Here is a 26860-nt window from a genome sequence, read left to right on the forward strand (position 1 = left end):
TCTACGTGCTTAATTACTCAATGATTTTGTAATTTGAGGTAGTTTTTTTTTTAGATTAATTTTTAAGGATACTGTGATGGTTATTTTTATGTGTCAACTTGGCTGGGTCATGGAACTCAAACATTTGGTCAAATACTAGTCTATGTTGCTGTAAAGGTATTAATATTTTTAAGATGAGATTACAATTTAAGTCAGTAGACTGAGTATAACAGAGAATTCTACCTGCAGGATGCCTTTGGACTCGAAACACCCGTGTATGGGCCCACCTTGCAGATTTGGAGCTTGCCAGCCTCCACAATTACATGAGCCAATTCCTTGAAAAAATCTCTGTACACATCTTACTAGTTCTATTTCCTTGGAGAACCCTGACTAATCCAGATACCTACTGCTGACTCCTGGCACTGTCACCATTTATTATAGGCCTCAAATGTACAGTAACTTAAATTAGGCCTAGCATTGCTGAGGGAGAAATCCTCACATATATATCCCAAGCTGTTTCCCATTACTTTGAGATCGCATCATGTCAAAATACATTAGAACTCAGCCAGACACTCTAACCTGCCTTCATCAACTCCTCTCCTCACACATCTTTTCCAAATCTCGGCATTAAACAATGATTGGAAGAGAAAAATTTTTCTTCCGAGACTGATGTGCAAAAGCATCTGCTCCTGTTCTTCAACCTCCCTTCTTTATTCACAGCCTTCTCTCTTTTTATAAAGTATTCCCCAAAGGTAGCAGTTAAAAACATAAAAAACTGTGAGTGTCCTATGGGACTAAAGGTTAAAAGTCACCTTGAAAAATCTGCAAGGCTACCAAAAATGTAGTAAGGTTTCAAGAAATTCTGTCTTGAGTAAAAGTAACACCTTGAGTATTCCAGGTGAGTGATGATGATGATGGTTTGAACTAAGGAAGTTGCAGGGGGTTTGAGTGGAATGGTCAGATTCAGGATATATTTTGGAGAGAGCCGAAAGGACTTACCACTGTATTGGATGTAAGAGGTATGGGAAAAAATGGAACCAAGAATTTAAAAAAAAAAAAAAAATGCTCTGAGAGAATCAAATGAATTATTCAATAACCTAGAAGAAATCCCAGGATAAATGATACTCAAATAATCCAAACATTAATTTGGTAATTTGGTAACAGTGAATTCATTTTATTAAAAGCAAGATTTCCCTTAAATTAATTGTAATGTTATCCCACTTGGATATAGGCATTGTGCAGAAACATGACAGCGATATTATACAAAGCAGGTAATCAACAGATATTTCTGAATGAGAAAAATTGGTGCTAATTTGATTTGCACATAATGCCAAAACACCATGCTTTCCTTTTTCTTTCTCCTTCCCCTTTCTTTTAATCTGGGATTGTTGAGTAAACATAGAACAAGCATGGTGATTTTCCTGCTTTTGTTGAGCACAGTTCTTGAGTAACCTACACTTACCAACAATTATCAATCCTGTGCTTTAAAATTTCAATCCAAAGTATTATTGTATAAAAAGCAATTTATAAAACATTACCAAAGCCAGACCATAAGGAGAGTGTTTCAAGGCTAGAATATTGATGGGTAGGTAAAAGGACAGAATGTTTTCCAGGGAACAAAGAATCAGCTTCTGACATGATTTTTTGTTTCATGAATCTCTTTTTTAAGAACAGTGAACACTTAAAGGGAGACTAAAACATTGAAAAAAATGCTGCAGTTCATATTCATTGTGTTCTTTTGAATCTTTATTTAAATTTCTAACCTCTTCAGCTCATTACAAGTATGTACCTCATAATAAATATGAAAATATAACCCTGTTTTAAATGCTGTCCAGAAACACTTTAGCACACATTATATATCATAACGAAGTAACACAAAGAAACTTCTTTTAAACATAGGATTTCTCTCTAAAGCTTAAATGTGAGGCAGACAGACGTCTGACTTTAAAACAGATGGAACCCCAGAACATTTCCAGGATACATAAATCTGAATTTTGTGTTTTATTTTATGCCTGAGACAGCTTAACCAACCAAATTGATGGCTAAGGTTTCTGCACTCACTGTTTTTCCTATCTTCCCTTTCTAACATCCAAATTTAACAACTCAGTATTTCTTTCATAGTCCTATGGATGACCATTCCAGAATGTAGATGATTTTTATAATTTGCTCTGTGATGTATAATCTTAAGTGTGTACACCTATTGTTCATTACTTAATCAAGACATACTCAATAAGAAATAATATCAATTCATGGAATCCAACATATGTACTCTGACATTAAAAAATACAAATTGCCATTAATAAAATTAGTTTATTTTATATTAAAGTTTTCAAAAACACACTTGTAAAATCACCCACATACTGGGTTTAAAGACAGCCTTTACAAAGAGATTAAAATGTTGCAAAATTTTTTTCTTTTAACTATTAAAGTACATAGATTTAGAAGGTGTTAGAAGACAAAATGTTAAGTCATGGTCAATGTTTTAAAAGAGTTAATATACATTAAATCTGCAGAATACTACTAAAAGATTAAGTCTTAAAAACATTTAGGGAAAACAGCTATACTTTCAGAAAGCTTTAATCTTAACTGATGTTTATTAAGACAGACACTGCATACCACAATAACAATGATCTCAGAATTTACCAAATTGCTTCATAGATCAATCAATCTACACAGGAGAAAACACAGAAAATTGTTTTTAAACACATATTAACTCCTTAATTTCCTGACAAAGATAAATCAAATGAAAATTTAGTCCATTCCAATTAAAAATACAAATTACTCAATTTAATATAAGATAGTATTATGTATTTTTTAACATAAAATTTCAAGCATTTTCGGAAAAGCACAGATTGTGTTATTCCAAAAAAAAAAAAAGAGAGAGAGAAAACATTTATCTAACCAATGTTTTACAGAATTTTGGAATATTTACATACTTTATAACACTGTAGAAATCTTTGGTGGTGACATATGGACTAAGATCCCTGAAAACACTTTAATAATTTTGTTCTATCAATCAGTGTAGTCAAGTATTTATAATTAGTAATGCTGGCAGTATAATTTTTTTTACCCAACTACACATACATATAGTGAAATATGTGGAGGGGATCTTATGCAGGACCTAGATAGATTTACATAATTAATTACTTAGCAATAAGGCTTATTTCTGGGTTCTTTTTATACCAAAAAAAATATGGTAAACTAAAGAATAGATCAATTCTTACTCCTAAACAAACTCTGGAAATAGATACATATTAATGAACAAGTTGAATGAATGTATAGTAAAATAAAACACCAGCTACAATTTCTGAATAAACTTGAACAGCTACCAAAATAGTGCCCTAAATGGGTCTGTGCATCTAATGCCGTGTCCTATGTGCCGGCCGGGAAAAGTCAAGGCACTGTGGTCTATAGATAAATTTACCTCTTTTAAAACTAGTAGGCTTAAAATCGGAGAAACAAACAAACAAAAAAGGACTGCTCCATCTTAAAAATGTATAAGCTTATTAGACCAAGTTCAAAGAAAACGGCATGCTAAAACACATGTAAGGGAAAAGAACCAAAATTTAAAAAATATAAAAGGAGAGAAAAGTAATGATAGAAGGACAAAATGATATCAAGGATGCAAAAAGGATGTAACAGAAGCAACATATCAGAGGAAGCACTGTGAATGAGGAGTATAATTAAACAGAAGGATTTGCATTATTTCTTTGAGATTGGTGGTATCTTGGATGAAGCATTTTGATTCTAAAAGTATAGAGGGAAAAATAATTCCTATAACTTAAAACAGCATATGAGTTTACTAAGGAATAGGTTTAATACTGAAATTAGGCTTGAAAAAAATAAGATGGTGCAATTCAGTCCCCTTAGATGATGTTCTTGATACATAGTCACTTAAATGACCTTTGTAGGCAATTTGAGATGACATTGCCTTTGTGTAGGAAAGACAAGCGTGGTGCAGCATTTATATTGAGAAGTCTAGTACCAGGCAATATAAATAAAACTCTCTTTCAAGAATTGACAATTAGAATTCATAGCAATTTTAAACAGAAATCAAAGAGTCCTTCTAGAAACTACAAGGCTAAAAATTAGTCAAGGTAAAGTACATAGAGTTATTTGTAGAGTTAAACACTAGGAGAAAAAAAACTGAATGAATTTTTACTTGGTGCTATATATCAAGAATGTGAAATAATCTAGAAAATATTTTAAGACTAGTATCAAGAGACAATGTATGAATTATTCCAAGGGACTCCTGAGTAAACATTCTGTTCTCCACCAATACTCTGAGGGAGTCCTGAATATACATTACCAGCTGGCTTCATTTCTTAAAAGGCAGAAAGGTCAAAGATCTCACAAATCTCTCTCATTGTTTTTTCTTTTGGACAAAAAGTAGAGCAGTCAAGTAAATTATCAGAACAAACATAATAAGTACAAATTTGATTACTGATACCTAAAACCATCATCAAAAATATATTGACTTGGGGTTCATAATGCATAGTTACCAGTGAAAGCTAAGAAAGACTCAGAGTTCAATAACTCAAAATCTTTTTGATTTAAAAAATGATATTTTTCTAATAGCTTCTTTTTTTTTTTTTTTTTGAGACAGAGTCTCGCTTTGTTGCCCGGGCTAGAGTGAGTGCCGTAGCGTCAGCCTAGCTCACAGCAACCTCAAACTCCTGGGCTTAAGCGATCCTCCTGCCTCAGCCTCCCAGAGTGCTAGGATTATAGGCATGAGCCACCGCGCCTGGCCAAAGCTACCATTTTTAAAGGCTGAAAATGTAATCAGTGTTGACAAAATCATGCTAAGTTCAACTATTCTATACAGCTAAATATGGAAAACTGGTTAATGTTTAAAATAACTTCTTTTTTGTTAAGATAAGTAAAAATAGTTCAAACTGAACAATTAGCTATATTTTTCTATTACTAAAATCCAAGGAATTTAATAAATGAAACCCACAGGAAAAGAGATGATATAATTCAAGGCATAAATTTGACATGTCAGAATATGACAAATATAGTGTCAGTAAAACTTAAATATACAGTTGTAAAATAAGTAAACAATTTTCAAGTGTGCAAAACTAATCAGGAATAAAAGTGCTATGTGGATACCTGGCTTTCAAATATTTGTTTCAAAAACTTTCAGTTGATGGTGGAAAAAACAGAAAGTATTCTAAAAGTAAAAACTTAAAGAATATGTAAAACATACTTTATTCTCTTACATTATGTCCTTGTTATATCACTGCCAGATCAGAGGCCTATTTAATTACTATCCTCATGTGATAGCTATGACATAAATGGAGGTAAACACAGTACAACACCACAAAGGCTGATTTATCCTGAACCATAAAAACACTCTTTTCAAGTATACTGTGGGTTTGAGTTTCGTCTTATTTCTCAGGCACTCAATGTTATTGACGATTTTGAAAAGAGATGCCATGAACTGATATATATATTAATATACCTTGTATAACTACCTTTAGCAGTCAATATTTGGAAGAAATTGTTAAAGAAATAAAAATGATTTAAATTCATGAAAGTAAATCCTATCACTGCCATAATTTAAAGAATTATTTTAATGTGGTAAATCCCAAATATATCATGTCAGAAAATGAAGTCAATGTATTCACAAAATTTGTCTTGGGATTTCTGAAGGGTAGATGACTAAAAATATACTTGTGGTCTCTTCTTCACTTTATATTTTAGTGATCCATACCGTACCTGAAGAGAGAAATGTATACAAAATTAGATGATTACTTTTTAAAATTAGATAGGATTTAATTGTTCATAGAGATTTTTTAAAACTTTCTGATATAAAAATACAATTATCCTAATAATTATACATGGTGTGTATGACACATAAAATGTATGTAGTTGGTGCTATGTTAGATATATGTTGCATATTAACTAATAACAAATAAAAGCATTAATATTATTTATATTTTACTTAGCATAATGGCAATGAACATTGATCATAATGATCTGAGGTCATTCACTGTAATCCACTGCTTTCTGGGCACAAAGACAATATATTATGACATAAATTTTTATATTTAATCTTCATGTAGGGTTGACTGAAAGCAAAACTAGTGAATTTTATTAGTTGCTTTTCTTGTGTATGCATAGGGCTGGCACTGGGTATTTATGAAAACCATGTGATATGCTATGTGGGAACACCATTTTCTACTTAGAGTGGAAGACTAGGAATTTACCATTTTCAAAATTTCCTGCGATCCTAACACATCTGATTTGAATAAAGAATTTTCAATATGACTGCTGCTCTATCATTCCAATCCTTCATTTATGGATCATTAATACCCTAAATGATCATGCAGCAGGGAAGTCCCTTAATACCAATCATTAGGAAAACAACTCTACACTTGACTAACCTCTTTGCGGCCTTTGATGGTTTTCACAGATTTCATGCTTTGCGACCTTCGAAGCCCTTTGTGTGTTAACATCTCATCATCTGAATATGGCCCATCCACTTCTTCATCTGTTTTCTCATCTCCATCTTTCAATGCAATTCCATAACCTAAACATGTTGTCAAAAATAGCATGTTTTGGTAAGGGGACACCGGTCAGTATTGGCTCTTGACCCTGCCTGTCTGCAGTTCTCTGCATGGATTGCACAGGCTCATAGATTGCCTGGTTACCCCTCCCTCTCCCTTTCTCATCTGGAATATGCTCCCTGCTCTTCATCATTAATCTTTGCCCCTTGTGCTATTCTAGATGAAGTTCATAACTCACTTCTTCCAGGAAATTTTCCCTGACTACTTTTATTTTTACTATGCATTTTTCAGAATAATTAAAAAGAATTATTTTTGAGTAGGTAACACATTCATCTTGCTCAAAAATCAGAGACTATAAATAGATATAATAGCAAAAAGTCTCTTCCCACCCTTTCTCCTTTTCATGATTCTAAACAACCTAAGCATTTGTGTGTTTTAATCTGTCATTTGTACCTTTGCTTTGAATTAGGAATTAAGAGATGTGTCACATATTTTTTGTCAAGACTGGGAATTATAGGGTTAACTTAAAGAGTCAAGGAAATACCCAAAGGGGCTATAACTTTGGCCAAGATAAATTCACTGGGGGCAGGTGATGGGGATGTCAGACCAACCTTGTTGCAGCTGCTCAGAATCCAGCCAGACAGGCTATAGTAATAGGAAGCACCACAGGCTATGATGACAGATTTTAGGCAAAGAAAACAGCCAGCACCAGGCAGGCAGGTCAGGGAGAGATCATGCGGGTATGCCAACAGGCTGCTAAGTGTAGCTATAAAGGCTTACTTACTATAGTTACTGTCAGGAAGTCATAGTGCATCCAGAGGCTGGGACTCAGGGACAAGAACTCCTGGATCAGAGGTTCTCAAACTTTAGCACATATTAGAGTTATCTGGGGAATCTGTTAATACATACATCACTGGGCACCCCCAGAGTTTCTGATTCAGCAGGCTTAGGGTGGGGCTGAGAATCTGCATTTCCAAAAAGTTGCCAGGTAATGCTAATTACCTGTCTGGGGCCCACAATTTGAGAAGCACTGCCTGGGGGTCCTGGAGTGAGCAACACAGGGGCCCAAGTCTAAGGCCCCATGAAGTTACAGATTCTCCTTTAATAATGATAAGGAGCATAAGGATTTAAGAAATCTTTGAGTGAGAGAAAAGTAGAAGGGTTTCCCGGCTCAGGAGGAGGCAACGGATGGGTTCCTTGCGTGTGAAGAAAAATATACAGAATAAATGTTTGTTAGTCTGCTCTTCCAGAACATGAATAATTTGAGGCTCACTAAGCAAACCACAAAGAGTTGTGAAAAAGCTTCTTGCTCTCATAATAACATAAACAACTTTAATTGTATATTAGGCAAGTATAATTTTATGCTGCTGGACTTCTAGGCTAAAAATTAGAAAGGATTTGGAAACAGAATCAGTTATTATTTAGGCCAAGATCCTTTGTTTTCCAGCAGGGGCCCAAGGAAGTGTGTTTTGGGTTGAAGAGACAGCACTTGCAGAGGTGCCAGGGCAGTACCATTGCCTGCGAGAACTGCAGGGAGGCCAGTGTGACCCGGAAGGAGACGCGTCATTAGCACTGGGGAAATGCTCCGGACACAATATTAAGTGGGGAAAATAAATGTATACATGGAAACAAAGAAAGGAAAAACACAAAATGAAACTATTATTAATACATCTCATGGAAGTGAGCTTTTAGGTGATTTTAAATTTCTTCATTTTTCCTTTTTTAATTTACCAAACTTTTATTTTAAAAAATTGCATTTCTTCTATAATTGAGGAAAATATACCAGGTTTCAGGTTGTCATTTCTAGGTTTTTTTCCTATTGCTGTTGCTTATATAATATTCCTGATCCCAATATGGTAAAATACAGAATAAGGAATCAAGGAAAGAGTCAGAAAGGTTGCAACTGTGATCAAAAAGTTGTCTAGGGCCATAGATGTAGCATAAGACTACAGTTCAACAAACATAGTCCTTGCTATTTTAATTGCCTCTCATTTTGCATCATTAGGAATTGGAATTTCACTCAAAAGCTGGTTATACCACTTATTCTTCTCTTCTTTCCTAATTTCAGTTAAAAAATATCTTATTAGCTTTCTAATTACAGTTTCAGGAAAAGTGATGGATTGATTCATTGTTCTACAAGTATTTTAAAAATTCTATTGTGTATAAGGCAAGGTGCTAAATTATGGGGATACAAGGATGAAAAAGACACAGCTGTCTTTTCCTACCCTCAAAAAACTTAGAGTCCAATAGGGGAAACAGACTCTAATGGGCATTGCAATACCGTAATAAATGCTGTAAATTGAAGATAAGGACAAGGTGATATGGGAGCATAGAGTAAGAGAATGAACTCCACCTGAGGGTGGGATTGAGGGGTGGGTTATGAGAGAAGACCTTGTAGGAGGTGGTGGCTCAACTAAATCCTGAAAGGCTCATGACTGTACAGACCTACCATGGGAGAACAAGGCCAGGAGTGGGAGAACAAGGCCAGGAGTTAGTGTTCCACGCTATCAAGTGTGGACTTCATCAGAGAGCAATGGGATGGGAGGTGGGCAGAAGAGTATTGTAAGCAGAAGAGTATCATGGTTAGATTTGGGTGCTGTAAAAGATTCTTCTTGCACTTTGGAGAATGAATCAGAAATGGATGAGACTGCTACTTCGTATATATCCAAAAGAAAGGAAATCAATATATCAAAAAGAGATCTGCACTCCTATGTTTATTGCAGATTCACAATAGCCAAAATATGGAATCATCCTAAGTGCCCATCAACAGACGAATGGATAAAGAAAATGTGGCACATTTATACCATGGAATACCACTCGGCCATAAAAAAGCATGAAATCCCATCATTTGCAGCAACATAGTGGAACTGGAGGTCATTATGTTAAATGACATAAGCCACGCACACAAAGACAAATATTGCATGTTCTCATTCATGTGGGAGCTAAAAAGGGGATCTCATGAAGAAAGACAGTAGATTGGTGGTAACCAGAGGCCAGGAAGGATAGCGGGTACAGTTAGATGAAGAGAAGTTAATTAATGGGTACAAAATCATGGTTTGATAGAAGAAATAAGACCTAGTGTTAGATAGATCAGTAAGGTGATTACAGTTTACAATAAGCTATTGTATATTTCAAAATAGCTAGAAGAGAAGAATTTGAATGGTTCTAACATTAAAAAAAGACAAATATTTTAGGAAATAAAATATCCCAAGTACATTGATTTATCTTTTCAAGTTATATGAATGTATTAAATTATCACATGTACCCCCCCCAAATATGTACATTTATTATGCATCAAAAAAAACAAAGAAACAGATGAGACTAAAAGCTAGAAGTCTAAATGGGGAGGTTATTGTCCTATATATAGCAGGACAGAAATGACAAAGTCCAAGGAGTGAGGACAGAGAAAGTAACCAAATTTAGGATTTATTAGAAGATAAAATAGATAAGTTTAATTTAGCAATTTATCAAACCAATCCCTGCATCAATGAGAGAAGACGCTAGAGTCAAGTCAAATATTTTCATTATAGTTTTCTATTTAACTTAAAACCTAAAAATGAACATCTTAATTGTTTTTCAAAATGAAGAGTATAATTGATTTATTTCTGATTTTAAGAGTAAAAGATTAACTTTTTTAAAGGTCACTAAAAATCCCACTACTCAGAGCTAAACACTGTTAACACTGTTAACATTTTAGTAATATCCTTCCAGACTTTCCTGTATGTATACATTAATACATTTAAAAAATTATATATAATCCATTTCATCATCTACTTATTGTGTCTCTACACTATAGGACCATAACACACATACTGTTTTGGTATTGGCTTTCTTCCCCACTACCTGGATATGTTTTCATGTCAGTGACATTATTTTTCACGGCTAACAAACCAGCTTTTTACTTAATCATTTCTCTTAGGCATTTGGTTTGTTACAATACTTGCTATTGTAAACAATGAGATGTACATTCTTACACATATATCTTTGAACATTTGTCTAATTATTTCCTTATGACATATTCCTAGAAGTTTCTTGCTGAGTTAAAGGGATTGTCATCCAAAAGGATGATTGCTTTTTTTTTTTTTTTTTTTTTTTGAGACAGCGTCTCACTCTGTTGCCCAGGCTAGAGTGCCGTGGCGTCAGCCTCGCTCACAGCAACCTCCAACTCCTGGGCTCAAGCGATCCTCCTGCCTCAGCCTCCTGAGTAGCTGGGACTACAGGCATGCGCCACCATGCCCGGCTAATTTTTTCTGTATATATTTTTAGTTGTCCATATAATTTCTTTCTATTTTTAGTAGAGACGGGGTCTCGCTCTTGCTCAGGCTGGTCTCGAACTCCTGAGCTCAAACGATCCACCCGCCTCGGCCTCCCAGAGTGCTAGGATTACAGGCGTGAGCCACCGCGCCCGGCCGCATTTTAAACTCATAAAAAGTACATAAGAGTGTTTGTTGCTTAACATGCTTGCTGTGGTGGTTTTAAAACATGTTCACAAATTCTCTCACATTCTTCTTTCCCTCCCTTAAATCTCACAGGTCTTTGTACCTTCCTTAACAAATTGCCACAAAAAAAGGTGACCAAAGTGATGCTGCAGGACTTCTGCCAGTTTCTCTTGGGACACTGGCTCTAGGAGCCTTCAGTTGCCAGGTAAAAAGCCCACCTATCCTCAGAGACCATGGAGAGAAACCCTAGAGATACCTGAGAGGCCCCAACCATTCTAGACACCGGCTGTTTGATTCTTCCCAGCTGACATCAGACATGTGAGCTCTTCTTTGAGATTATGACTCCAGCACCAGCTGCTGCCTGACCACAGCTGCATGAGACCCCTGAGCAAGAACTGCTTTGTTGAATCCAATCACCCCCAGATTCATAAGCAAAATAAATGACTGTGATTGTTTTAAGCCACTGTTTTGGGGGCGGTGGTTGTTATGCAGCAAAAGATAACTGGAATAGTTACTAACACAGTGCACTGTTAATTAAAAAAAAATTTTTTTTTCAATCTGGTGCGCAAAAATTACTGTTATTACTCTTTTAATTTTCTATTTTTTGACTCTCTAAGGCTGAAAATATTTTTCATGTAGTTCTTGTCAGCTGTACTCTCTGGTAGAATTGACAATAATTGGTTAGGGTTTCTGGATTGTTGAAAATCTGAACCCCTTGCCTATAACATATAACGGGAATATTTCTGACAGTATGTAGTTTGTCTTTTTTATGGTGTATTTTTCCCCATTATATGGTAGTCTGAAATTTTGTTTTTTATGTAGAAAAATCTCTGGAACTTTTCCATTATGTTTTCTGATTTTGATGTCATGCTTAAAAAATGTTACCTATCCTAAGAGTATAAAAATATACACAGGGATTTCCTATCATATAGTTTAATTTCTTACATTTAAATCTTTATCTTTTAAGAATTCATTTTGATCTAAGATTTAAGGCAAAGGCGTAACTTCATTCTCTACTCCACCTTCTAAGTCCAGCAGTTATTTTAGCACCACTTACTAGATACTCTGCCTTTCTCCCACCAATTTGAAAGGTCATCTTTCTCACTCGATAAATTTCCACGTATACCTGGACTTGTGTCTATCTAGACTATTATTATCTTTTCTTCACCTGCTCTAGTCCTAGAACCATACTACTTTGTTAAAAATATTGTCAAGAAAGTTTTGCTTATATTTTTCCCTTAGGGAAGAAAAGCTCTGAATATATACCACTCTGTAGAAACTTAGAACTTGGGTGGAGTAATGCATATTAAAATTTTAATTTCATAACTGAACAAGTGCCTTTCTTGTACTGCTACCACTTACTTCATTTTTTTTTTTTTCCTTAAGATAGGGTCTCGCTCTATCTCCCAAGCTAGGGTGCAGTGGGTAGCTCACTGCAAACTCCAACTCCAGGGTTCCAGTGATCCTCCTGCCTCAGCCTCCTGAGTAGCTAGGACTACAGGCGTGCACCACTATACCCAGCTAATTTTTTGTGGAGATGAGATCTTGCCATGTTATCCAGGCTGATCTCAAACTCCTGGGCTCAAGTCATCTGCCCACCTCAGCCTCCCAAAGTGCTGGGATTACAGGTGGGAGCCACTGCACCTGGCCATTACTTCATATTTTTATAAATCTTAAGTTATTTTAATTTCATGGTTTGAAATTTAACAAAAGAACTGAACAGCACCTTAATATCTTAAGCTATTTTATTCACATCATTTTAAATTTAGTAGGTGAGTATCATAAAAATAGTGTTATAGATTTTCATATTTATAAACTTGTTTTCATTTACATAATTAGAGTATAATTCTTAACCAATTCTAAGGTATAATTATGAATAAACCATTGATAAAGGACTCAGATATCTGGTTTAAATCAGCAAAATATATATATCAGATCCCTTAACCAAAATTGATATACTACTAATTTTAAATGCATATTAAGTAATGCCTATATTAAGAAATGCTTTTATGATATTAATGTGTTCATAAGGATGATGGGTCAAACCTCAATGGTTCTTCTCTCTCAAAGGTATTATGACCTTTGCTTGATTACCACCTCTTAGATTATAGTCAACTCTTTGTAAAGTTATTCATTCTTGGGAGAACGTAGAATAAAGTTCACTATTTTTCATTTTTAAGGATGGACTGTTATTTCATTTTTCATATTGGTTTTAATTATAAAGGATGATTTTCAATCTCCTTCAAAAGCAACATTCTACTTTTTGAAAAGAAGATCAAATAGCCTTGCACCTTATAGACTTAACACATTAAAAAGGAATGTTCTGAAGATCTTAGTTCTCAGCCTTGCCTTGAATTAAAACTTTCTTATATGTGATGAAATGAGAAACTATCTTATTTATGTGTGTGTTTCTAAGGTCATGACAGTTCTTTAAAGTCTTAGAATACATTAACTATGACCTGTTCATAATTTATATTAAAATATGCCTACAAGTTAGCTCTTGAACTAGAATATGTCATGTTGACACATTTTCCACTGGAGGGATCTTATTGTCAAACTGAGTCATCTTTCATCATGTGCTTAAAACTTATTATCTGTGAGTCAGTATCCTTATTCGTCCATAGCACTTACGGTAAAGGGTGTCCAACTATAAAACCCCTCAGGTGTCAGTACACAGTTTGAGTAGAAAGAGTATTGATCACAGGTCAGAACTGGTGCTGGTGCTGAGGAGGTGGTGGTAACCACACCCACAGCTTCTAAAAATCCATGGCAGCTCGAGAGGCCACTGCTACTCTGTTAGCTAGATGATTTCCAGGGTTGGCAAAAGGTAAGTACTAACCTGGTTTAGAGAAAATTTAGAGAAAAAGAACTATAGTTAAATGTAAAATTTAAAAATATAAGTGTAAAAGTAAATTTTTTCTATCCAAATTCAGATAGTTACCATGTATTATTTTAGTACCCATCTAGACCCAAAAGCCCAATTATGAAAGAACCATATATTAAAACAACAAGCACACCTGTTGATTCACCGAGGGCTGGTTTACTTTTCCTTTTTCCTTCTGGTAGAGGTTGATGTGGTCTTTGTCCCACTGGCTCATCACCTTGGATGGCTGTTAGATCATGCATACTGAAACTTCTTAAACGCTCAGTGATTGCTCCTTGGCTCTATTTAACAGAGAAGTGATAGATTCAAGAAAAAAAAAAAAAAACTTTAAAATATTTAGTATGCTTCCATTTAATTATCCCTATTTTATTATGAAACTTTTGAGAAAAGTTGAAAGAATTCTACAGTGAACATCTATATATTGTGTACCTTTTGCTATATTTGCTTTATCACATATCTACTATCTATCCATCCATCAATCCATTTTCTTTATTTAAGCATTTCCAAATAAGTTGTAGAGCTGGGCACAGTGGCATGACTCAGCTACTCAGGAGGCTGAGGCAGGAGGATCGCTTGAGCCCAGGAGTTTGAGATCAGTCTGAGCAAGATAGCAAGAGACTCTTGTCTCAAAAAAAAAAAAAAAAAAAATCTTAAAAACCAAACCAAATTGTAGATATCAGTACATTTCATCCCAAATATTTCAGCATTATATTTAATTTTAAAATATAAAAATTACCCTCAGTGATAGCATCCACAATTTTGTTCTCTCCTAAAATTAGCACTTTGGGGCTTAAAGTTTGTGATTTAGGACAACTTTATAAAGCAAAAGAGACACTGTTTTAAAGCCAAGTCAGGACTGGTAATGGCTTTACCTAGAACAAAGCAGAAAAATTTAAGAGCCAAAGAATCTTGGATATGAAATCACATTCAGTTTATGAATTTACTATCTGGCAAGACATATCTACTACTATACAATCTAACTTTAAGTCCTTTTTCCCTAACAATATGGCAGATACTGGGCACAGGTGGGTATTTACATTTAAATTAATTAAAATTAAATAAAATTAAAATTCAGTTTTATTTATTTATTTATTTATTTTTATTTCATCTTATTGTTATGGGGGATACAGAATTGCAGGTTACATACGTTGCCCATGTACCGCCTTTCTCCCCAAGTCAGAGCTCCAGGCGTGTCTGTTCCCTAGATAGTGCGCGTTGCACCCATCATGTAGGTATATATCCCTCCCTTCCCCAACCTCCCTTCCCGAGTCAGCACCTTCAAGCGTGACCACTCCCCAAACGGTGCGCAATGCACTCATTGTGTAGGCATACCCCCATCCCCTCCCCCACCCCCCACCTCAGTCTGATATCTGATTGGTGTCGTTCCCAGATGTGTATTTAGGTGATGTTCAGAGAAACCAATTTTCTGGTGAGTACATGTGATGCTTGTTTTTCCATTCTTGGGATACTTCACTTAATATAATGGGTTCCAACTCTCTACAGGAGAACCATAGAGATGTCGTATCTTCATTATTTCTTATAGCTGAGTAATATTCCATGGTATACATATACCACAGCTTACTAATCCAATCATGTATTGATGGGCATTTGGGTTGGTTGTTTCCACATCTTTGCTATTGTGAAAAAATTCAGTTTTTTTTAATGCACTAGCCACATTTCAAACATTCAATAGCTACAGGTGGCTAGTGGCTACTGTATTGGACGGTTCAGAAATAGAACATTTCCATCACTGCAGAAAGTTCAATGATTGTCATCATTGCACAACCCTGAAAGAGACATTTTCTGAACTTTTCAGATACACTACATTCCCCCCAAGTATAAAGCTTTGTAAAAAGAGAAAAAAATATTTTCTAAATTTACCCACTTTAAATGTGCATAGAATATAGATGACTCATTTCTTATTTATAGCTAGATTAAAAATATTCTTCTAAAGGTTTTTTCTATACTTATTGTTTCTTCTTTTCACACATAGGAATTTATGATTGCCTCTAGTTATAACATTACCATAGAAACTCATCCATAATGGTTCTTCTCTAAATTTCAAAGTCAAAGGTGCTACAGACAATTAGGCATTATTGCTGACTTGTATTTTATGCTGAAGAAAAAGGTCTTGATTCATGAGTCATGATTCAATACTCTGGGTTAGTGATATCATATTCTGTCAAAACCAAATGCCATTTCCATACCCCATTTGTGCTTTGCATTGCTACCATATTTTTTCAGTTGTGACAAGGAATTATTAGAGCATCTATATTCTCAATAAAAATAATTGGATTTCACACATATTTAAAACATTCTTGGCATGGTTAATTTATTATACTTGCTTCCTCTTTATCAGATATCATTTACTTATTAACAGATGGCTGACAGAAGAGTTCAGAGATATACTGCAAGGAAGTGACCAGTGTTCATGTGAAACAGATGCCTTGTTTTCTTAGAACTGTCATTTTCTTTATTCTACTTTTGTATTCCTGTGCCCTCTCTCAGTAAGTCTTGATCTTTTACCTACTATCACACAGATGACAAATGGCACACATGTTCATGATACCCTTTACCCGACTCACGTGTAATTTCCAAGGCTGGCTGTAATTTTCAAACTCCCCCACTTAAGAAAGTACATTTCAGAATACAAATGAGTCAAAGTGTCACTGAATCAGTCTAGTTTTATAATTATATCATCCACAAACTTTGGTGCCTTTAATAAGTATGATCAAATTTCTTAGGCCATACTGCACAATGAACTCACACACCCTCTATGTTAGTGCTATGTATATTTTGCCTCCAGAGCAAGATTTTAAGATGCTAGAAGAGGTGACACATCTTAGGCTTCTTCTATTTTCCTAGTACACCTGGTATGGTAGTGAAGTAAATGCTCTTTTTATGCTCCTTCTTACTCTTTCTTTCTTCCTTTCTTTTCTTTTCCCTTCCTTTGTTTTAGACAGAGTCTTGCTCTATTGCCCCAGCTAGAGTGTAGTGGTGTCATCATAGCTCACTGCAACCTCAAACTCCTGGGCTCAAGCGATCCTCCTGCCTCAGCCTCCCGAGTAGCTGGGACTACAGGTGTGCACCACTATGCCCAGCTAATTTTTCTACTTTTTCTAGGGATGGGGTCTCACTCTTGTTCAGGCTGGTCTCGAAATCCTAAGCTCAAGCAATCCTTCCTCCTCAGCCTCGTAAAGTGCTAGGATTACAGGCATGAGCCACTGTACCTGGCCCCCCTCTTACTCTTGACTGCTAAAGAGTTCTCCATAGATAGCAGCGTGTTTTACTGCAAACATTGTAGTTTATATGCAGAGGCACAGCAGCAAACTACAGGTATGATTATGGTATCACTACACCATCCACCAGGAGTTTGCTTCAGGTTTAAATGGCCACATTGACTGCCACACTAGAAAAAATATTTTTTTTCCTGGAGCCATGCTGTTTTATTATGAAAGCAGAATAAAAACTTTGAAAACAAAATAATCCTTTCTAATTTAACGAAAAATTTGTTACTTTTTATTGTTGTCTTTGCATGAGTTATATGCACCTCACGTGGTGCTAGAATCAATTTTTACACTGCACGCCACTTGAGTTGTATGTGGCTCACGATATAACTTACTGAATTTGTTTTGGAGAATTGAGTCTTCATATACTTCATGAGGCCCAGGCTCAAAACTAGCATGAGTTAAATACAACTCACATGGCAGTTAATTTATTCAATGTGGGCAAGGCCCAACCCTGACATATCTGGGTGATCTATTTACAGTCTGGATTTTAATCGAATTCTTTTTTTTTTTTTTTTGTGAGACAGAGTCTCACTCTGTTGCCCAGGCTAGAGTGAGTGCCGTGGCGTCAGCCTAGCTCACAGCAACCTCAAACTCCTGAGCTCAAGCGATCCTCCTGTCTCAGCCTCCCGAGTAGCTGGGACTACAGGCATGCACCACCATGCCCGGCTAATTTTTTCTATATATAGTTTTAGCTGTCCATATAATTTCTTTCTATTTTTAGTAGAGATGGGGTCTCGCTCTTGCTCAGGCTGGTCTCGAACTCCTGAGCTCAAACGATCCGCCCACCTCGGCCTCCCAGAGTGCTAGGATTACAGGCGTGAGCCACCGCGCCCGGCCCGAATTCTTGAGTAATCAACTATTATTATCAATATCCAATTATTATTAATACCTTCAAGGCTTCCAAGAAGGCCAGGGACTATAGGGAAAAACAAAAAAGGAATATGAGCGCTCTTTGAGAACTCCCAACACTTTAATAGCCATTATCACCTTGGAAAATTAGATTTTCCACTATATAATTTTTATGGGCCCAGAATAAAACTAGTATGAGAACAGAGAAATTAGTACAGTATTACAAACTTCAAAACTGTTACATAAACTATAGGTATACAATGTAACCACTTTAAAAGAAAAGTGTAATAATAAAATAGTCACTTCTAAAGGCCAACCTATTCCTTCCAGTTTTTATATCTTTAGCATAAAAAGTTCATTAATAAAGGAATTATGCCATGTATAGTGGCTCACGCCTGTAATCCCAGCACTTTGGAAGGCTGAGGTAGGAGCATCACTTAAGGCCAGGAGTTCAAGAGCAGCCTGGGCAACATAGTGAGACCTCTATCTCTACAAAAAATAAAAAAATCAGCCAGGTATGGTGGCATGTACCTGTAGTCCCAGCTACTCATGAGGCTGAGCCAAGAGGATCCCTTGAAGCCAGGAGTTCAAGGCTGCAGTGAGCTCTGATTGTGCCACTGTACTCCAGCCTGTGTGACACAATGAGACTCTATCTCAAATACAATAAATAAAAGAATTATGTTTGCTATATAACGTTAAGTGGAAATACCTTCCCTCTACCTCAGAATTCAAAATCATATGCATAATGTGTTTGTAAGTATGCTGTACGGTTATAAGTAGACAGGGAAAAATATATAAAAAGTATAATATTTAGGCAGAAGGGATGGGTGATTCTTTTCTTTTTTTCAACAATGTCTTTAAGATTATGAAATTAGTCATGAATGGTTTAATGAAGTTTTAATACACTATAAGAATTTTTGATCCATTTCTCACTCATGTTTCCTGTATCTAATCCTTTACTCCTACTGATAAGAGAAAAATGGTTTCTCTATTTTGAGGGCACAAATAGGGCATGATAGTCACTTGTCAGTTACAATGCTAAAAGGTATTAAAGTTTTGTTTAAATTAATACGGCTTTGTTTATTTTCTTCTATTTGATTTATACCATATTAAGCCAAAAGTATAACAAAAATGAGGAAAGGTTCTAGTCCAGTCTGCTGTATGGAAACAGCACTCTTTGTTAATAAGGAGGAAGGGCTGGTCATTATCACACTCAAGATAATTCTGTATCCCAGCACTTTAGATCCTATTCTCTGCAGAATTGTATGTGTACTGTGTATGTTAAAAATGATCCTGAAAATCAAAGAGAAAGAAACAGAAAGATTATGATGAGAATGCAAAAGTCAAAGTAATTAAGTATTCTGTAGAATAATTGACACTGACATTGATCATCAGTAGCAGAAGTGTTCCTGAATCTTCTGAACTACAAGTGACACAGAATTCTCAGGGTTTGGGTTTGGATGGGCCCAAATGTTCACTTGAGAAACTGAGAACACTGTCGGGCCTGACTGGGCAGGAGGGCAGGTCCAGAGCTATTACAATATAATATATTATATATAGTATAGTATAATATAATATAGCTCTTATAATATTCAGGCTCTGGGAGGGATTCTTAGCTGCGAAGCAGCTCCCTGAACTGGCCCCACACAGAGCTCACATACATCCAAGGGCACTAGGACATCTGAATGTCTACTCAAGTATCTAAGTACATGGATGGCATCTATAAAAAGGGACCCTGCATATATGACTAATTCTAACTTCTTTACATTCAAATAATTCTGCCTTTGTTTAAATACTTCATTTCTTGGTTAAACATTACATTAAAATGACTATGTTTTGTGTTAAATAAGGAGAATTTATTTTGCTTATCAGCATCTTTGTATGAAACCTTCAATCTATTCTCTTCGCATTTTTTATCAAGAATTTAAAAACATATCAGCAATGCTTTATAATCTTATAAGCATAAAACATTCTTTTACAGAAAAATTCTTATTATACTATTCAATAATGAATAGCCATTAAGCTCTATTTCTTTTTGATCCTTGACATGTTACATTATAATTGCAGATAAGGTTAGTTCCAGTTTTAAGGAAAATCTCTTTTCCCTACGGACATTCAACAATTAATCTGATCAAGCCCAGAATGGAACTGACTGCATTTGCATTAGGTGAATAATATATTTTAGTGTTTTTAAGATTAAAGCAATATATATTTATTGAAGGATATTTATAACAGAAAAATTTTTAAAAATTATTTGTAACCTACCACTAAAACTACCTATATGAATATGCCCTTTTAGTTTTTTCTGACTCATACTTTCACAGCAGGGTTTCTCAGCTTTAACACTATTGCTGCTTTGGGCTGGATAATTTTTTGTTGTGGGAAGCTGTCCTGTGCTTTGTGGGCTATTAAACAGCATCTCCAGCCTCTACTCACTAGATACCAGCAGCAGCCCACTCTCATTTGTGACAACCTAAAATGTCCCTTGGTGGGGGTGGGGGCACAAAACTGCCTCCAGTTGAGAATCACCATTTTAGAGTTACAAGGGATTTTAGAAGTCAGGTTTCACCTCTTTGTTTTACAGGGGAGAAAATTAATGCTTAGATCAATGCAGATGTTCTGCCCAAAACCTCATAGCTAAGTAGTGGCAGAATCAGGACCAAAAAAAAAAAAAAAAAAAAAAAATCCAGATTAATTCACCTGCTTTTTAATAAAAGGATTTATCCTGTAAAATTTGGCTTCAGTCAAAAGGCCGTGCACTAGACGATCCAGAAGGCCACATGCGGCCCCAAGGCCACAGGTTCCCCGCCCCAATCTGTCCTTCGTCTGGCAGTAGTGTTGCTCATCTGCACAAAAGCCACCTGCATTTCTAATGTGAAAAGCTACGGAATGTTGAACATCCTCAGAAAAATCCTTGAAGGGTCCTTCATATGTTTATGCTTTGCTCAGCCAAAATAAACTTGTACACTGACCTTGCGAACAGATGCTTGGTAATGAGGTCATACAACTGAGTAACGTTTTCAGAAAATTGCTTCACAGTGTAATAAATGTTCAGATTAGATTCCTATTTTCACCTTTAACATGATCAGGTGGTTCAACCTGGGAAACCTAGTCAGGAGTATTACCTGTTTTTTAAAGGTCACACCAAGGGTCCAATAATTTTTAGCCTGAAAGGTATTTTAAACAAACTACATATTGTAAAAATTTTAAATAATTCCCCAGCCTTACTGGTGGCTTCCTTGCAGTTTCTCCTTAAACTTGACCTATTTCCTATTTCAGTTTCAATTTACTCTTCGGTACGAAGTGTCTGGTTCAGTGATTGTTCCGTGACGATACCTTTGTTTGACATCTCCAGAGATGAAACTAATTTCGTGTACTCTAAAATAAGCACAGTATAACTTGAGGCAAATAGTGTTAACATGCTGTGTTCAGCATATTTAATGACTGTTTCTAATGAATAATATAGACTCCAGGATGGAGGCCCCAGTGTTCCTGCATTCACGATGAGGAAGGCGAAGGTTACTTCCTACGCGGGAATCTTGTAGATAAAATCACGACACCACAAACAAGTGGGGACAGTTTCAAATTGAATTTCAATGATGGGATATGCGATTCTATTTGTTTTGCAGTAGTAACTTAGATGATTTTTATATTTCCTACTTCTTGCCTTTGGGATGGAGAGGTGATTTTATTTTAAGGTGTTAAAGACATAAATAACAACAATGAATCAGAAAGAAGAAAGCCAGAGAACTAGATATAGGATTGTTTTCATAGCGTTTTTACAGAAAAGTATTTCTGTGAGATAATGTTTTTTTTAGTAATGGAAGGCAATGGATGGGCTCTTAACAACTAAAGAAGAAATAAAAATTTCAGGTATTGAACACAGACATCAGCTACAGCCAGACAGCAGCCTGGGAGGGTGGATGGGGACTATATTTATCTTGCTCATTGCTGCATCCCTCAGCACCTACCATATAGTAGGCATTAAATAAACAGACTTTGAATAAATGATATGTAGGATTCTAAAAACTGATAGAGGCAAAGTGTAAAATAAATGAGGAGGGAATGAGGATAAGATAATACAATAGCAACTGCTGATTCCCCATAGTGACAGTTTGGAAGTAGTAAACACAAGTCAGAATAAAATAAGTACTCCACAAAATAGTCACAATATGTAGAAAGCTGTCTCATAGAATAGTAAGATTACAAACCACATTTAAATGTTAAAAGAGAAGAGGAAAAATGGGACTTGTAGGCTTCTGTTTTCTAAAATAATGTTCTAAAATGTCTGTTTTCTAAACTACTTTTCAAGTTGAAATTTAATTGTCAGTTTTTCTCCATAGAATCATGTTGAATGATGCTTCTAAACATGAAAGATTCAGAAAGCATTTCCACTGGAGTGTCAATAAATACATATACTTGGTGTGTAAAGTCAAATAATGCTAAATTTTATAACAAATAAAAAGCAACAAGGCCTTAGTCCCCTTCTCTTCGTCCCCTTGCAGGTGAACCCTCTACTTTCCTATTACAGCAGATGAAGATTTTAGTTCTCTTCCATCTCCTTTTTTTCTTCCCCTGTCCTCCCAATACAGCAAAATCGCCATTGTCAAATCCTCAGTCTGTGTTCTCATTATTATAACGTAAATGTTCCCTGCTGAGCCGAGCCATGCTCCACTGTTATATTTCCTTTCTTATATAACTTTTGTTTTTTCCCAGGGGTAAGGATTACCCCTTTTCTTCTTTTTCATTTGCTTAGTTGTTCTACCCTCTTCCTCTTTACATTGTCTCCAATACATTTTTCATGGCGCTCAGGTGTGCAGCTGCCTCAGCACCAGCTGTCTACAGCCAGCGTGTCCTCTGATTGGTCACAGCACGGGCTCTGACTGGTTTAATATCATCCCTGCGCAGCATTAAACCTATTAGATCCTCGGGGCTCTGTGTGTTTCCCAGAGACATCCCTCCTGGCACCTTTCATCCGTCACATCCAATTTCGGCTGGTTGCACTTTGGACTCGCCGCATTGTGTTCTTTCTGGGAATTCCTGTCATCTCATCTCCCTTCCATGTAGGATAACCTGTTTCCCAGATCCATCATGGACTATTCCCTAACTTAGGCAGAGCATATCTGCCCTGACAAAGGTAGGTAAATTCTGTGATTTCACATGCCTAGAATTTTAAAACAAATTTTTATTCTAAGCACATATATGACTGATAGCTTGACTATTATAGAACTAGAGGGTAAAACTCATGATGGCATCAGGAGTGGTATTACTCTGTCTTCAAGCTTCCATTGTCACTATTTAGAAATTTAATGCTATTCTAATTCTAGATCATTTGAATGTGACATGCTTTTTATCTTTGGAATCTTTAAAAATCCTCTCCTTATCTCTGGTGTTTTGGGATATCCAGTGATTTTGCTGAGACTTGGTCATTCTTTTCATTCAGTGTGCTGGGCACTTGGTGGGCCCTTCCAGTCTGGAGATTAATGGCCTTCAGTTCTGGGAACTATTATTATTTCTTTGATAACTGTATCTGTTCTCTCTTTTTAGAATTCCCAGTTGCTGAGTTTTGGATCTCCTGGATAATCTTTTTTAGCGGACATGGAAATCAGGAATGTATTTTCATTGAGCAAGAAATAAAAAGCAAAGCAAATGAATTTCTAAAATGGAAAACAGTCCTTTAAACTGAAAATTTTGCCAATTAAGTATTCATTATTACAAACCTATCCTAATAACAAAAAACCTTTAAAAGCCAAATAACAGGAAAACCTTTCAAAAGCCAAGTAACAGGAAAACCATACTACATGAAAGTGCTGGTAATTAATAACCATTAATAATACAGTTGTCTTACAGGTAGAGTGCTGCATAGTTAATAAATTTCCATTTAATTCTCAACACAATACTGCTTGGTATATAATTTGAATTTTTCTTCTTGCTTATTATAGTAATTTTGATACTTGAGCCCTCATTTTATAACCCTTTACCATTACAATTATATAAAATCACCACCAAACTAGAAAATTAATTTCCATAGTATTGTTGTTTTAGTTCAAGGTAACTAAAATAGTGGAATACTATTTACTCTCAACTTAATAGCAAAAAATTCAAGCTTTCACTTGAATTGAGATAGACACATGATATTAATGTTTATTAGGCTCCCAGTATATGCAAGCAAGCACTGTGCTTTTATATATTTTCTCACAGGTAGGTATAATACCCCTCTTTTATACATGAAGCAACTAAGGAACATTGAAATTAAGTAAATTGCCTATGGATACTTAGAACGTTACACTCAGCACTTTCTATACCTGTTTTCTTTCCATATACTACACACCAAAATCAATTATTCTATGGCCTTTAAAATAAACCACACCAATTACGACATGCAAGGAAATCCAAAAGCCATAATACAAACTTGCACAGAAGACATTCTTTTGGTAACTTGGCTTGCAAACACAACAAATGACATTAGTAACTGGCTAAGTAAAATGTCAAGTTTTAAGAACAGAATTTTTTTCATGCCTTATTTTGAATAATCAGTTACCTCAAATTGATTGAAGTAGAGGTGCAGAAGTAAGCCAGAAATCCTACCAAGATATTGCCATCGAGAGAGAGAACACCAAAGACAGAGAAAGAAAGAATGGTCATCTTTACTTAAGGTGATTTATTCAAACTATTTTAAGGTAATAAAGTGGAAAAACTATGACAAAATAACATTTTCAGGTATGTTTTAATTATTAACTAACTCTCATTTTGTGATCAATTAAGAGATTCAAAATTTATTGAGTAGCTATAGAATATATAATGTGAAGATATCTTTTAAATTATGTAATTGTTCTTTCTAGTACTAGAAAAATGAACATAAAGCAAAATTCTGCCACAAGTTTATAATGATTTGAAATAAAAAGCCACCTTCCTTTATTTGTTGACTTAACGTGACATTGGATAAAAAAGGTAAGTGAAAAATTACCTTCACTGCTGCGGTGACAGCAGCAGTGGCTGCTAAGTTTAACCCTTGCCGTCCAAAGTTTACCACGGTCTCGTAGCCCCGTTCCTTTGCTTGTACAATGTATTCATCAATCTCCTGGGGGGGGAAAAACCGCATAGATGTTAATTTTATGTAATAATAGTGTTTAGAAGCCCCACACTAGGACTTTCTCCCCACAATTTAATAGTTCCACTAATTTTACAGCATTAAGTATGTGTTGATAGGCATTTCTTAAAAAACGATTTGTGGATATAATTTATATATCTTACCCTTTCCTTTGAAGAAAGAAGTGGATGAAGGAATTTTCTATAAATTAAACTGGCTCCTTTGGTATAGGGACAGAGCAGCCATATGACAAAAGCAATCTTCAGCTCATAGTACAGGGGAAACCTAACAAGAAAAAAATTGAAAAAAAAGCTGCTAGTGAAAAATAAACTATAACCAACATGGAAATCACAAAAACACTTTTTAAAAAGTTCAGTCACTGTGTTAGGTTTTCGCATGTAAAAGTTAGTGATCAGGGAAACAACCATGTTTGAATTAATGAAATCATCTAACTATAGATCAGTTAACGAAAAGAACAACCCCAGGGATTCACACCTAATCCAAGATTCTTCCTCCAAAGCAAGCACAGGAAAACTGCCAAACTGACTGTCGCAGTCAAGAGAGGGCACTGACAGCATTTAGCCAGGGAAGTAAGGTACACCCACCCTGTCTGCAGAGCCAAACTACCATAGAAGTACATGCTATACCTCAAATCATCAGGGTACTTCATATGCTCCAAGTGCACAATGTTTACCCCCCACACACGTCCTTGTCTTTCTCAGGACTCCCACAAAACTTCCCTTCCAATCTCATTTGGCCAGAATTGCAGCACTTTGCAAACCTAAACTGTTTACTTACAAGGGGAACACAATTAGCATTGTGGTACACTGGGAATTAGGGTTATACAACCATGCCCTTTTACATGTGACTTTGTAGCACCTTCCCTGTAAGGACATTTCCCCAAACAATGACTGTGGCTTTAACCATGTATCTTGCTTTGGCCAACAAAATGTGAGTGTGACATATGTCACATAAAGCAGGAGGCTTAAACGCCCTTTGATGCCCCCACTTCAACACCCTCAACCTCTCGCTTTAAGCTTTTGCTTTCTGCCATGAGAATAGCTGCTTCTCTGGCTTTGGTCCTGGAATGAGAAGACACCTAAAACTCAGCTGAGTCCAGCAGAGCTGCAGCTGACCATTTGCCCTCATGCAGCTTGAGCAAGAAATACAACTTTGTTTTTCTAACCTGCTGTGCTTTTATGGTTGGTTGTTGCCACAGCAAAAGTTAACTAAAATATAATGAGGGGCCCAGTATCTTGTGGTCCATGGGGCACTAAGATAAATAACTGAGCAAATTTGGGTTTTCTATCAAGGCAGACAGGTAGAGGGCAGCGAGGAATGACTATTGTGTACTCAACAAAAGGTGTCTGCCACACTGCAATTACAGAAAATTTATGGACTTCAATTGTTTATGTTAAATTTTTCCTATATTGTTCACTTTTTAATAATGTATGTAGGCTACATTTGCAACCAGAAAATATGAGGTCTTTAAAAAAAAAATCTTTGAAACATAGACCTACCACGGTTTGGAATCTGAGTTCTGCCACTTAAAAGCAAACAAACAGACAATAATCAGAAAACCCTCCCCCAAATCCCTACACCAAAAGCATAACAGGTAAATGAATCAACTTTGGGGCAGAGAAGGAAAACTTATACAGTATTTCAAATTGGAAGAGAAAGAGGGGTGCAGATACAGAGAAGTTCATAAATAAAGGCACGTTGTCAAGAATGAATATTTTAGTCTGATGACTTCTACTTGGTTCTAGCAAATCCAGTATGGCCTAACGTGGTATGAGAATATGAGAATAGCAAAATGGGAA

At 35.8% G+C, this 26860-nt stretch overlaps 1 protein-coding gene across 1 annotated transcript in view; it reads right to left on the reverse strand.

Annotated features, from left to right (window-relative positions):
• Positions 1 to 2974: 2974 nt before the first annotated feature.
• REEP3 (receptor accessory protein 3) overlaps positions 2975 to 26860 on the reverse strand; it is a 93102-nt gene continuing 69216 nt past the window's right edge. Inside the window, exons 4-8 of the mRNA XM_069459850.1 lie at positions 25205 to 25325; positions 24918 to 25031; positions 13945 to 14092; positions 6366 to 6511; positions 2975 to 5697 (exon numbers count right to left, since the gene is read on the reverse strand). Of these exons, the coding sequence (XP_069315951.1) occupies positions 5641 to 5697; positions 6366 to 6511; positions 13945 to 14092; positions 24918 to 25031; positions 25205 to 25325 (586 nt within the window). The 3' untranslated portion in view covers positions 2975 to 5640. The remainder of the gene's footprint in view (positions 5698 to 6365; positions 6512 to 13944; positions 14093 to 24917; positions 25032 to 25204; positions 25326 to 26860) is intronic.

The sequence above is a fragment of the Eulemur rufifrons genome, chromosome 28 (genome assembly GCF_041146395.1).
Source record: "Eulemur rufifrons isolate Redbay chromosome 28, OSU_ERuf_1, whole genome shotgun sequence".
NCBI classification, from domain to species: domain Eukaryota; kingdom Metazoa; phylum Chordata; class Mammalia; order Primates; family Lemuridae; genus Eulemur; species Eulemur rufifrons.